At 57.1% G+C, this 12681-nt stretch overlaps 1 protein-coding gene across 3 annotated transcripts in view; it reads right to left on the bottom strand.

Annotated features, from left to right (window-relative positions):
* FMNL3 (formin like 3) overlaps positions 1 to 12681 on the bottom strand; it is a 55366-nt gene that overhangs the window by 1742 nt on the left and 40943 nt on the right. The window contains exons 6-25 of one of the 3 annotated variants that reach the window (XM_007179312.3): positions 11109 to 11261; positions 9785 to 9893; positions 9519 to 9595; positions 9072 to 9165; positions 7916 to 7990; positions 7225 to 7335; positions 6776 to 6925; positions 6240 to 6341; positions 4965 to 5244; positions 4442 to 4510; positions 4228 to 4352; positions 3826 to 4028; positions 2813 to 3047; positions 2606 to 2674; positions 2398 to 2478; positions 2164 to 2293; positions 1384 to 1544; positions 966 to 1067; positions 509 to 601; positions 95 to 218 (exon numbers count right to left, since the gene is read on the bottom strand). In XM_007179312.3, the coding sequence (XP_007179374.2) occupies positions 95 to 218; positions 509 to 601; positions 966 to 1067; positions 1384 to 1544; positions 2164 to 2293; positions 2398 to 2478; positions 2606 to 2674; positions 2813 to 3047; positions 3826 to 4028; positions 4228 to 4352; positions 4442 to 4510; positions 4965 to 5244; positions 6240 to 6341; positions 6776 to 6925; positions 7225 to 7335; positions 7916 to 7990; positions 9072 to 9165; positions 9519 to 9595; positions 9785 to 9893; positions 11109 to 11261 (2543 nt within the window). The remainder of the gene's footprint in view (positions 1 to 94; positions 219 to 508; positions 602 to 965; positions 1068 to 1383; positions 1545 to 2163; positions 2294 to 2397; positions 2479 to 2605; positions 2675 to 2812; positions 3048 to 3825; positions 4029 to 4227; positions 4353 to 4441; positions 4511 to 4964; positions 5245 to 6239; positions 6342 to 6775; positions 6926 to 7224; positions 7336 to 7915; positions 7991 to 9071; positions 9166 to 9518; positions 9596 to 9784; positions 9894 to 11108; positions 11262 to 12681) is intronic. The other 2 variants (XM_007179316.3, XM_028165865.2) reach the window with 2 other exon arrangements.

Genomic DNA, 12681 nt, shown 5'->3' with positions numbered 1-12681 from the left:
GGGTGGGGTGGGAGGAGGAGGGCCCAAAGGCCTGTGGTTGGGGTTTGGGAGCTGGGCCCAGTGGCCAGGCACCAGGGACGGAAAAGGGCCCCACCTGTGATGATGTCCTCAATGGTACCATCCTTCCCCTCGTAAACAGGCCGGTGCTCCTTGGCCTGGCGCCGCCTCAGCTCTGCAATTAGCTCCTGCTGTTGCCACTTGTTCCGCTGGGATGGGGTCTAGAGCCGAGCATTTGAAAGGAAAGGGAGTCACCGCTAACGTACCACGGGGCTAGTTCCTGCCCCAAGATGCAGTCTGAGGATGCCCTTGATTGTGCTCGCCAGCCCAGCCCCCATCATTGCCTAGGAATCCCCTCTCATAGCCCCCCTCTCCATCCCTTTGGACTCCATCATCAGGCCCTCTGGGTGGTCTGTGGGCTCCAGTTCTCCATCTCCTCTCCAGCTCTCTGCTCCACCCTCTCCTAATCCTTTGCCGTGTTTTCCAGGCCCCAGTTCTTGGTCCCACCCACCTTGGCATCCAGTTTCTTGGCTTCCTGAGCCAGCTGCTTCTCCCGCATTACCTCCTCCTGCTTCTTGCGGGCTTCGTTCTCTTGTTCTGCTTCCTAAGAACCATGAAAGATGGGGGCGGGGTGTGTGTGTGTGTGTGTATGTGTATGTGTGTGGCTCACACGGGCTGTGAGGGGAGGGGCTGACACTGAGGGTGGAGAGTGGGTGTCGGTGGGACCAGCAACCCCAGGTGGCCACTCTCTGGAGGGGCACTTCCTGCCCCAAACAATGACAGGAAGGGCCTGGGCCCCCACCCTGCCCACCAGTTCACAGCTAAGAGGCCTGTGGCCAGCTTCCATCGCTCCCTCGCAGGACTCAGAGGAGGAGACGGAAAAGGCCCAAGCTTGAAGCCCAGCCCTCTCTCCCCCTACCAGTTTTCTCTCAGCCAAACTCCTCTTTAAAAGCCTCTCTTCTGCTCACCTTGTAAGAACGAATGAATCGGACAAATACTGGGAAGAATACAGAAGGAGGCGTGGTCTTGGGACTCTCACCGAAGTAGCGCACAACAGCATTGTAGGCCTCCTGGGGAGGGGGTGGGCAGAAGGGGTCAGCCTGGTGGGGAAGGAGAAGCCCGGCTCCCAGCAGGGGCAGGAGGCCCACAGGAAGCCGCAGCCCCCCACAGCCCCTGTGGGAGGGCAAAGAACTAGGGGCTCGCCAAGCCTTCTGGAGTGCGTCTTCAGAGGCAGCTGCCTGCCACCCCCAGCGCCCCCTCTCCCCCACGATCAGCCAGCCAGCTGCTTGACGAAAGTTCTTTGAGCCAAGAACCAGAACTAAGCCCGCCAGAGGCGCACGGCACCTTGGCCCCAGCCTCTCCCACCCACCTCCACCCTGTGCTCACCTCGGCTGTCTTGGCATCGCGCTGGAGCTTGTCCAGTTTGCCTTCGTTGGTGCTAAGGAAGTTGCGCAGGACGCTGTTGTCATGTATGCTGCACTCCCGCCGAATCAGCTCCATGCCCCGGCCCAGCTCCTTCACGTCTAGCAGCACGTTCTCCAGGGACACTGTTGTCACCAGAGTCCGGGCTGAGGACTACAGCAAGCTCCAGCCCTCCCGCTCAGCATGGGAGCCCCACTTCCAGAGCTACCAGCGTGGACAGAGAGGGGCGAACCAAGCTAGCCAAGCTCTCACAGGGGCAAGGAAAAGGAAAAGAGGCCGCGGGCTCCTGACCCCGAAGGTAGCAAGGGAAGGTGAGCCGCAGACTGCTGGGCTCCAAAACAGAGCTGCCCCAGGCCTGCCCCAGTTTCACGAGGGGGGCAAAAATAACAGCCACCCTAGGTCTGTGGGGGGGGTTCATGGGTTTTCTAAGCACTGCACATACATCACAGAGACACAGGCTCTGGGGCCAGCTTGGGGGAGTTGGCAGTGAAGAGCCTCCACTGCCTTTCCCGTCCAGCTCCCACAGCACCCAAGTGGAAAGGGCCGGGTGGGGCCTGGTGCCTGTAGGAAAGCTCCCTCTGGGGTGGCCCCTGCCCACGGCCCCAGCGGAAAACTTTGAAGTGGTCAGAAAAAAGAAAACAAAAGCAAGAAAGAAAGGCACCCAAGTGCTCCCCCTCCTCATAGCTTCCAGGGATTGTCCTGAGCTGGACACGAGGCAGGCTTGCTGGGCCAGGCTCCCCTCACCTGCTGCAGCTTTCTCCACAAAGTGCAGCTCATGCCAGAAGTTAGCCAGGTCTGGGTATTTCTCCTTTACCGTCAGGGCGATGAAATGCAGCAGTGTCATCTTCCTGTCAGTGGACTTGGTGTCCAGCAGCTGGCAGAGGGGGACAGGGGTCAGTGCAAGAGGGCTGAACACCCTGGCTCCACAGCCGCTGCCCCCTCCAGCTTCCTGGCCACTTGCTGTCCCCACCATCTTACCAGATCCAGGCTCTGGAGCTTGAAGCCATACACAGCGCCCCGCTTGCTGCTGTTCATGTAGTTCCCCAGGGCAAGTATGATCTGTCCAAAAGAGGCACGGGAGGAACTCAGGGCAAGACCCGAGGGCTCCTTCCTCCTCTCTGTATAGCGCCAGGCCCCCACCCAGGACCTGGGAACCCCCGGCACCTCCATCCCAACCTCTCCCCACCTCCAACATCTGCTTCAGCTTCTGTGAGGACTTGACGGAGGCAGAGGCTGCAATGATGGCATTGAGTTGCTGGAAGGCAAGATGAATAGCTGAGTGGCCCCATGCTGGGATGCGGCAAAGTCAGGGAGGGGCTGGCAGGGGAGGCGACCAGCAGGTAAAGGGCGGAGGGGCGGCCGCAGACAACCATGATACAGGTGGGGGCCGTACCGGCGTGAGCATCTGCAGGTTGTCCTGGAAGTTGCCCAGGAAGGCCATGCCAGCCATTCGCTGGGTCAGCCGCTCCACCTTGCTGAAGAGCAGCATGAAGCGGTCCTCGGCCGCCAGCTCCTCCAGGGGCTGCCGCTCCCGCTCGTATTGCCGCAGCAGCTTCACCTCAGCCTCTGTGGGCAGGAAGCGCATCAGGCACTCCACGAAGTCCACGGGTAGTGTCTGGAGGTCAAACCTGTGTAGGAGGGAGGGACCACCTCAGGTCTTGCCTTTGCCCACATTATCTGTCATCCCTTCATTTTTCAGCTCCTATAAGGACGGAGGGTGGGGTCTTGAGCAGCACACAGCCAGAGGCAGAGGACTCACTGTCTCACCTCCAGTAACTCCAGGACTGGTGTTACTCAGCACCAGTAGCAATCCTAGGGTCACATTCCATGCCCTGTTTAAGAGCCCTTCGATGTCTTCCCTCTGCAACTAGGGAGAAGTCTTAACACCTGGACGTGGCTTAGGAGGCCCAGCCTGCAAGACTTCCACTCGCCTCTCTACTCTGTCTCTCCTACTCCCCTCCTTACACTAAAGCCAGAGTCAATTTTCAGTACTCAGGGTACCATGCCTCTCCCTCCAGGCCCTGACCTGGAGTTCATATACATCCTTCAGGTCGCAAGTGAGACATCACCTCCTCCAGGAAGCCTTCCCTGATCACCAAGCTCAGCTACCTGGCCCTCCCTGTTCTCCCAAAGCTGCCTGTACCTCCACTACCTTGGTGTTGTCACCCAGTGTTACTGGACTGTTCCCATTAGACTGGGAGCTCCTTGAATGAAGGTCTGGGCTTACTCCCCAGCACCTCACACAGTACCTGGCACACAGCACAGATGCAGTAAGTTCTGGCCAAGCCACTGGATGACTGAGGGAGTTCTGTCAATGGACTCCAGGGAAGGCTAGGATCCTAGGTGGAGATCCTAGGTGGGTTACCAACTAGCTGGGGACCAAGGCAAGGTCAGTGGGAGCCTCACGTGTGGATGGCCCTGCAGATCTCCTCAGCTGAGCGGCCAGCCTTGCGGAGGGTGATGGCCAGGTTCTTGGCACGATTGGCTTCCAGCAGGGTCACCTTGCTGGCAGCCTTTTGTGCTGTCTTGTTCTTGGAGCAGATGAGGTCAAGGGCAGGGCCCTGGGCTTTTGTCTTGAACAGTTCTTCAAACTTGTCCAGATCCAGGTCCTGGCAGGAGTTGATGAGAAGGGAAAATGCTGTGGCCTCACCCTACAAGAGGACCCCCTGGCAGCACACCAGCATCAGCTCAGCTCTGGTACATGGAGGGCTGAGTCTGAGGGCTCTTCCAAAGCCAAGAGATCTACCTTAAAGGGCAACCTGGTCCCCAGCTCCCAGCCCCAGCCCTGAGGGCCCCAGGCCCCGCTACCTCCAAGATCTTCTCATCATCAAGTTCGCTAAAGACAGTGCCGCTGATCTGGTTGGGTTTCAGTGCGGTCCAGTTGAAGACAGGCAGCCGGAACTTGGTCTTGATAGGTTTCTTAATGCGAATGGCTAATTTGGAAGGAGGATCAGTGAGGCAGGAGCCAAGGACACACTCCCTCGGTCCCACCAGCCCTGCCCAGAGCCCTAGGGACACTCACCTGACAGGCCTACTGTCAACACCACAGAGGGAGCAGCGCCGGGGAGAGGTGGGGCTGGGGGACACTTGTCTGGGAAAAGAAGAAATAGCACAGTGACCCAGGGGCCAAGAGACTCCCCTCTGTTCGCCCTACCTGTCCTTAAAGACTATCAGGGAAGGAGGCTGCATGAACTCCCTGCCCAAGTGGCTCCCAGGGGTCCTAACTGACGGGGCAGGTCGTGCTGTCTCTGACCCACTCTCTCCTGCTTTGGTCTAAGCCCTTTCCTTGCATGTCTTCAGAGGAATCAGGAGCGGCATCTTTACGCTCCTTAAAACAGATCCACATCTGCTTGTAGACATCCCTTCCCTAGTAATCTGAGCCTCCCTCGGATTCTAACCCTCCCTCAGCCTCTCCCACCTGACTTTACATCCTTCCAGCCACATCCCCAGTTTCTCCCTGTGGAGATGCTGCTGACTGGGCTTTTGGTCTGGCCCCACAATAAGGCTGCACCTCTTGCCTTTTACCAGGTAAGGGTCCTGCTTACCTGGTAACGGGGGAGGTGGAGGGGGCAAGGGAGGAGCTGGCGGCGGAGGCAGAGGTAGGGCCTCCTCGGGGGGTGGGGCCGGAGCCAGGAGGTCCAGGTCGGAGGGGGGCATGCCCTCATTCAGTTCCTCAGGGCCCACCCGGGCCAGGGCCTCGCTGCCCACTGACTCTAGGTCCCGGGCGGTGGGCTCCAAGTGGCATCGGCGCTGGAAGGCCTCCTCCTTCTCTTTAATGAGCCGCCGCAGGGTGTGTACCTGGTGGCTCGTGTTCTCGTAAGTCTCCTATTGGGCAGATAGCACCATTAAGAAAAGAGCGCCTGAAGGCGCAGCAGGCGATGCTCCTGGGAGTGAGACTTCCTACCCAGGGGTCTCTGGGAGGGCGCTCAGAGGCAGAGGGCGGCAGAAACCCAGGGAAAACTGGAACGCAGCAGAACCAAAGGGGGGGGGGGGGGGCGGAAGAGCAAGCCTGCTTGGCTGGCACCCTGCAGTGTCCTTCCTCACTGCTCCAGCCCAGTCTCACTGGTCCCTCAAGGCCCAGGTAGAAGGCTGCCCTTGTGAAACTCTCCTTGACCCACCAGCAGCCTGCTATGGCGGCTCTCAGCCCTCTGTGCCTCAGTCCTGCTCTCATTTCATTTGGTTTGTATAGTCGCTCAATTGGAAGCCCCCTACAGACAAGACCCTGCCTTAGCCACCTCTGTATCCTCCATATTCCCAATTCAGCGCTTCAGACTCTTAGCAGGGGTTTGGCAGATATGTACTGAGCTCAACAGACCCAGCATAATTGTATTCCTGTGGAAGAAGAGATGGGTTGGGGCATGATTTTATAACTAACAAAAAGTTAGGTGAGGGACAGAGAAGACACTGAAATGTGAGGAGGCCCTGCTCTCCAATTTGGGATACCTGGTGGATATCCTAATAAACAGCCCCAAGTACCCGGGCTATTCTGAGCCTGTTCATTACGCTGGGCTGGGGAAGCACGTGGAGGTGCGGGTGAGGGAGAAGCAAGGGGGTGGGCTGGCAGGAGGAGACAGGGGCTCCAGAGGTGCCCCACCTGCTCCCACCCTCCTGTGTGTGTGTCTGGCCCACTCTGGCTCCAGCTTCCCTCTCCAGCTAAAACATGGGGTGAAATCATCAGCCCACCCTCATCTGAGTGCCTCAGGGGTGAATTAATATCTGGATTCTCGAGGACTTGACATGATTCAGGAACGAAAAGCAAGATCCCCAGGCCCCAGCACCCAGTACCAGTCAGGGGCTCCCTTCCCCACGTAACCTGGTACCTTGATGCTCTCGAGTTCCTTCTCCCGCTGCAGCAGCTGCTTCTCTAGCTCTGCCACACGCATCATGTTCTCATTCTCTAGGTCCAGAAGCTTCTCTGTGAGCTGCAGGATGAGAACGGCAGGTTTGGGGATGGCCCTGAAGTCTGGGCACTCAGTACAGTCTGAACCCCAGTCAGGACCCAGGCCCGACCCCTCCACCCAGGGCCCCAAAGGTAGCTTGGCCCAGTGGCTTCCCTATGTCACTACTGTGGGCCCAGGGTCTGAGACCACATGAAATAGTACAAGGCAAATGGCCACATCTGCCTCTCTCGAGCCTGAGGCCACCTCACACCCAGTCCTGAGGTCCATGTGTGTTCCACCGCGGATGAACTAGTGCCTCAGCCAGAGCATGTGCTAGAGAGCCCCAGTGGATTCTGAGGCTTCCCTGAGGCTCAATCGGGAGGTAAGTAGGTCAGCTCAGGATTCCTGGGACTCGGATGTCCCCACTCTCTCCCCACCCTCAACAGTGGTTCTGGCAGCAAAGGAGGACCACCTACATGGGACACATGCTCCTCCAGCTCTTCCACCTTCTCCAGGGCCACATTCTTGGTCTCGGCATCCTCCAGCAAACCCCCCACATCAAACACGTTGTCCAGGTATGCCTGGATCTGCACCTGCAGCTTCTCACTCTCTGTGTGCCTTGACTTCTGGGGAAAAGCAGAGAGAGTAGTAGTTGGGGGAGCCTCCTCATCAGCCTCCATGACCCCTTCCTAGAGCCTAGGACCCAGGGAGCTCCTACTGTAGCCGTGTCAGATTCTCGCCCTGTGGAGCTGACTGACTGAGGAGCCCTCTGCGCAAAGGCCAGAGTCCCAGGTCACAGAAGACAGCCCGGGTGCCGGGAGCATCCGTGACTAGCCTCTTGTAAAAGAAAAACTCCTTGTGATACAGCTAAACTGGTCCTCTTCCCCGAAGCGCCTCACCCCGTGAGGACTCCAGCCCAGCTCACCTGCAGGAACTCCTCCAGCCCCAGCTTTGTAAACTCATACTGCAGGTGGACCCGGAAGTTCATATCCTCCACCGAGTGCACCACGATGTTGATAAACTGCATGCAGGCCACCTGGGGAAGGAGCAGCCCAGAGGGGCAGAGAGAGCCGAGACATGGAGGGGAGGCAGCTGTTAGAGCCAGCATCATCAGGTGGATAATCAAAAGGAGTAAAAAAGGTAAGTCTTTCAGGGAGCAATAAGAGAATTTTAACTTAAAAAACGTCAAACTTAATATTCATTTTATGAAGACAAGTAAATTACATGAGAAATAGGTGTAAATGAAGATTTGGCTGATTTCCTTTGCACACCAGCAGGTATTCCTTGAGACAACCCTACTAGCTGTATACCCTAGACTGAAGGGAAGTGAAGCTAGAGGAAAAGCTGGGGAAGAGGAAAGCAGCTCAGAAAGGATCCAAATCAGGGACAGTACGGCCACACAAAGGGGGAAAGGAGGTAGACCCAAGACAGAAATTGTCCTGGAGTTTCTCAAAGCTTTCTGGGGTGAGTGAGTGAGTGGACAAGGAGCACTTACTGAGTAGAGAACCACTCGAGGTCCTACACAGAACATCAAAGTATGCTGTCGGCCCAGCCCCTGTTCTCAAGGAGTAGGCGGCCCTGCTGGGCATGCACCTGACCCAGGACCAGCTCCTCACCATGAAGTCGATGTTGCTGTCCTCATTCCGGAAATACTCCATCAGCTTCTCAAAGCGGTGCAGCTCCTTGCATACCTGAACAAGCAAACTTTCTCAGTAACAGGATCTGTCCCATGCAGAACCCAAGCCCCTGAGTCCTGGTTCCCAGGAACATCCAGCAAAGGGACTGGTTCAGACCAAGTGTAACCACAATTCTTTCTATGTAACGGGTCACTTGGGACATGATAGAAGAAAGCCTGGGACCTGGCATCTGCTCTGGGTCCCTGAGGGAGCTCAGTAAAGCGTGGGCCCTTAGTCTGGGCTCTGGGTGCCTCTGAGGGTAGGCCAAGAAGAAACACAGGGGTCTGGTGTTGCCGAGCTATTGAAGGAAAGAGGGAGGGTGGAGGAAGGTTGGAGGCCATGGCCGAGGCAGGAGGCTGAAGTCCTAGTGGGGACGCAGGAGAGAGGCCTGGGTGCAGGAAAGCCTCTGTGCTGAGAGGGGTCCAGAGACTCCTCTGAGCCTCTGGCTTCAAGGAGGAAAAGCCATTTCCTGGCTTGAACAATGGATGCTAGGGAAGAGGTCCAAAAAGGAGGAAGAGGTGGGACCAGCAGCTGCAGCTGTATGTCGAGGAATCCTACGTTCAAGCAGATGGGGGTTTCAAAGCCAGGCCCAGAGTCTGGGGAATTCCAAGTCGGAGCTCCCTCTCCCCTCACCAACGACAGCCAACACCCCAGGAGGATCCCTGCTTGCCTTCTCCTCCCACTACAAATATAACTGCCTCGGGTTCTACCAGTGGGTTCACTGCCTCAGAACGACCTGGGGAGCCTGTTAAAGCACAGATGGCCAGGCCTCCCAGGGGTCTGTGCATTTAACACAGGCTCTTCAGGTATTCTGCTGCACAGCAGGTTAGAACTGCTGGACTATAGCCCTCAAGTGAGGGTATCCTTCGCTGGCCAATCAGGAGCTTTCCCGACACAAGATCTAGTAAGACTGAAGTTTGGGTTTTGGTTTAAAAAAGCAGGGGGCAGACTACCTAGCTAAAAGCACTAGGCTGTTAAAATCCCTAGGCTGTGTGAGATCACAGGAAAGGGCGCTTACCTACCTGGCTCATGCCTCCTCCCCGCCAAACACACACACACACGCACGCACGCACACGCGCGGGTATAGGAAACTGACCTCTTTGAAATTGTCAAAGGCAGCAAGAATGATTTCGTGACCTCCCCGTACCAAACACACGGCTGCCAGGAGCTCTAAGACAAGTGCTTTGGTCCTAAGGGGTGGAGAATGAAGATTAACACCCTAGCCCCTGACCCTGGCCACCCACACAGCTCACTTCCACAACAGGGTGAGTCCTTTCAAGAGAGTAGAGACAGCCTCGGTGGTGAGGGAGAGGGTGGGTTTGGGAAAGAAGGCAGGGGAAGGCAGGCCTTCTCCCTCCCTGAGCTGTGTAGACCAGAAGAGAGCAGAACACTCCTCCTCCAGCAGAGGTGAGGGGCCAAACCAAGACGCTGACCTAGGCCACAGGACCTGAGGCCAGGCAGGACTTCTTGGCAGGGACAAGTGCAGCCCAGTTCTCCAGAGTCCTGGGCAGAGCGGGGAGGAAAGGGGAGGGAAGGAACTCACCTTGGATTCTTGTTGTTGAGGCTGAGCGCAATCTCATTGACAGCGTGAGGGTGGGACATGACCAGGTTGAATCCATACTGTAGCAAGGGGAAAGGACAGAAGGAGGGGAGACCGTGACGGTGGGGAAGGCAGATCCCAGCCGGAGCTCCCTGACTGCAGGCCCACCAGCAAACTTGTCTTTTACAAGCTGGTGCCTTCCTAGCTCTCCTGGTGTGGGAGATGAGGCAGAAGAGGCAGAGCACCCGTGGCTAGTGCTGTCGCCTTACCTGATAGTTCATGATGGCTCTGAGACAAAGGATACAGACGTGGACATCATCCTTCTGGCTCACCAGGCGGGAGTTCTTCAGCGCCCTGCGCCCAGGGAGAGTGCTATACCTGGGGGAGAGGGGCTGCTGGTGAAGGGTCTAGAAGCACCTGCCATCACCCAGACAGCAGGCTGCCCCTCAGCAGCAGAAGAAAAGGGGGATGGAGGACCTTGCACCAGCAGCCCAGAGAGATGCAGGGGGTGCAGGTGCAGGGGGCAGGGCGCTCCACTGTTTTCACCTCCCTGGAACAGGTCTTTGTCAGTTAACTATCCAGGATCCCAGCATTACAACCAGTGCCCAAACCATCCTAAGCCCAGACGTCCTCCAAAATACAACACGAGGTGTGTAGGCCTTCCTAGACCTCAAGGTGGGTCCAGGAGACATTCATTTGAGCCATCCTTCCTCTTCCTTCTAGTCACTGCATCTTTAACACATTCCCTGGGGCAGGGGCTTCTTAGCTCCCATCCCACATCTATGTCCTAGAAAAGACAGAGCAGACCCCAAAGGCTATAGAAGGGCTAGGGACTACATCTGACTTTGCCCCTAGTGATGTTTCATGGAAAAAAAAGGAAACACAAGTGGTATCTGCTCGTGCATGACTAGAATGGGCAAAACCCAAAGAGGACTAGGAGAAAAGCATGGCTGAGAGACAGAGGCCATGGAAAGGGCCATAGGACCCAAAGGAAAGCCTCCCTCTGTAGGAGGGGCTCTCAGACATCATCCGGTCCGTCCACCTGCCTCCGGGCAGGATGGCTCTTCAGATACTACAGACAAATGAACACGCTACAGCCTTGGAGGGAAAAAAAAGGCCTAAAGGAAGAAGTGAAGGGAAGGTGAGCAGCAGCAGGTTGGGTGGGAGCTAGTCTCTGGGCAGCTGATGGGGCTGCGTGCAGAGCAGAGGGAAACAGACATGAGGGCAGGTGCTGGACCAGCTGGTGAAGACTAAGGAGCTCGGTGAGGACAAGCCCTGCCCAGAGGCCTGGAGGAACGGCAGAGTGAGAATGGTGAACGGAGGGGCCCCCAGAGACGGGGAGAGGAGAGGGGAGGGCTGGAACCCCAGATGGGGTGGGCACAGCCGAGGGTGATGTACTTACCCAGGACAGATCGCTGGGCAGAGTCAAGGAGACAGAGAGGACAGACCAGAGACAGACTGGCAGGCAGAGGGCAAGAGAGCTGAGCCTGGAAGCAAGAGTGAAGGGAGGAGCATGAGCACTCACCGCTGTCACCCAAGACCTGGACGGGGACGAGGGTGGGAGGCAGGCGGGCAGAGCGAGAGCACACATACCGGAGCACAGACTGGCGCGCAGAGCGAGCGAGGCTGTTGGTGAAGGGGGCTGACAGGGCGCTGGGTGGCTGCAGGTCCTCGATGGACCTGCTCCAGGACCGGAGCTTGTCAAATGCACCATCGTCACCACTCTCCAGAGCCTCAAAGTCAAACCTGGAGCAGGAAAGGACACAAGCGCACACACAGGAGAAATTCAGTGCCAAGCCGCCCGGCGAGCCCACCCCCGCCCTTTAGACGTCTAGGGCAACAAGAAGCAAGGGCAGCAGAAGAGAAAGCGGAATTGGGCAGCAGAGACCCAACCCTGGTCAGGAGGGCTGAGTAGGGCAGAGTAGTCACCAGCAGCAACCAGGAGGGGGATCTGAGGAGATGCGGGTGCTGACCGAGGCCAGCCGCTGCCCCCCACTGGCCTCCAGGAGTCACCTCCCCACGGGCCCGAAGGGACGCGGGGAGCTGGCAGTCTTTCTGCACTCCCAGCCATAGAGGGGCATCTCAGAGAAGCTGCCGCTCCCCTTGGAGAGTCCGCCCTGCAGAGCAGTGGTGGGGAACAGGCCAACTGAAGGGATTACTAGGGGGCAAATGGCAGCAGCCAAAGGGGCCTCTCAGTGCCCTGAGGGTGGGGCCCGGGTGGCTCTGGACTAGGTTCACGAGGCCAGGTCTGAGTGGAAGGGAACGGGAGTCCCGACAAAGACAGAGTGGGACAGGCCTCTATGTTCAGGAAAAGCACCATGGTCTCATCCTAGCACTGGGTTTTAATGACCGGGTTTTCTTTCCATGGTTCTACTTAAGGCTTCTAGGTTTTTCTGGTTTAGAGGCTCCTTGGGCTTCAGCTTCCCTCGGGGAAGAAATCACAGGTCGAGGGTGTGAACTGGGGTCCTTAGTCCCCACAGGAGTTGGGATGGTTTCTATGTCACTTCCTGCTTCTGGGACCAGACATCTCCCACCATCAGCAGTTCGGGAGTGTAGCCAGGGCAAGGAGGACAGCTCAAGATCACAAACCCACAAGGCCTTCTCCTTTACATATCCCCACATCGGGATCTACCCTCTCTGAGAAACAAGCCCCACTCCTCTTTCCTGTCCTCTTCCCCCAGTAGGTCACCCAGGACTGAGCAAGCATTTCCTACAGGCTCTTCCCCCAAGGAGGCTTCTGCTCAGACACGCACAGCCCCAGGGTCAAAGGCACAGAGGCCGAGGCTTTCTGAAATAGGAAGCGGTATCTGCAGATGCCTGAGTGTTCCCAAGGAAGCAGGAGCAGACTTCAGGATCCTGACGATCACATGCTTAACGGGGCTCTCAAGCAGACATCAGGGGAGTCTCCCGGACAGGGAAACCACTTGCCAGTGGTTTCCCTCCGTGAATAATAGTATTCCCCAGAGCTGGGATGTGCAGTTTACAAATAAGTGCCTTCACTCAAACTCTACTTGGCTTTGCTCTTTTCCCCTCAACCCTTCCCAAAACACACACTCTTACCTCACCTGCTCCGAGTCTTTCTTTTAAAAACAGTCAAAGGTACTGCTGTGGACACTACAATACTGAGGTTCCAGTGTATTTTGGTTTCAAGCAGCTGGAATTTATT

The sequence above is a fragment of the Balaenoptera acutorostrata genome, chromosome 11 (assembly GCF_949987535.1).
Source record: "Balaenoptera acutorostrata chromosome 11, mBalAcu1.1, whole genome shotgun sequence".
In the NCBI taxonomy this organism is placed as follows: domain Eukaryota; kingdom Metazoa; phylum Chordata; class Mammalia; order Artiodactyla; family Balaenopteridae; genus Balaenoptera; species Balaenoptera acutorostrata.
The sequence above is the reverse complement of the archived record's forward strand: the minus strand, read 5'-3'. Positions and strand labels throughout refer to the sequence as shown.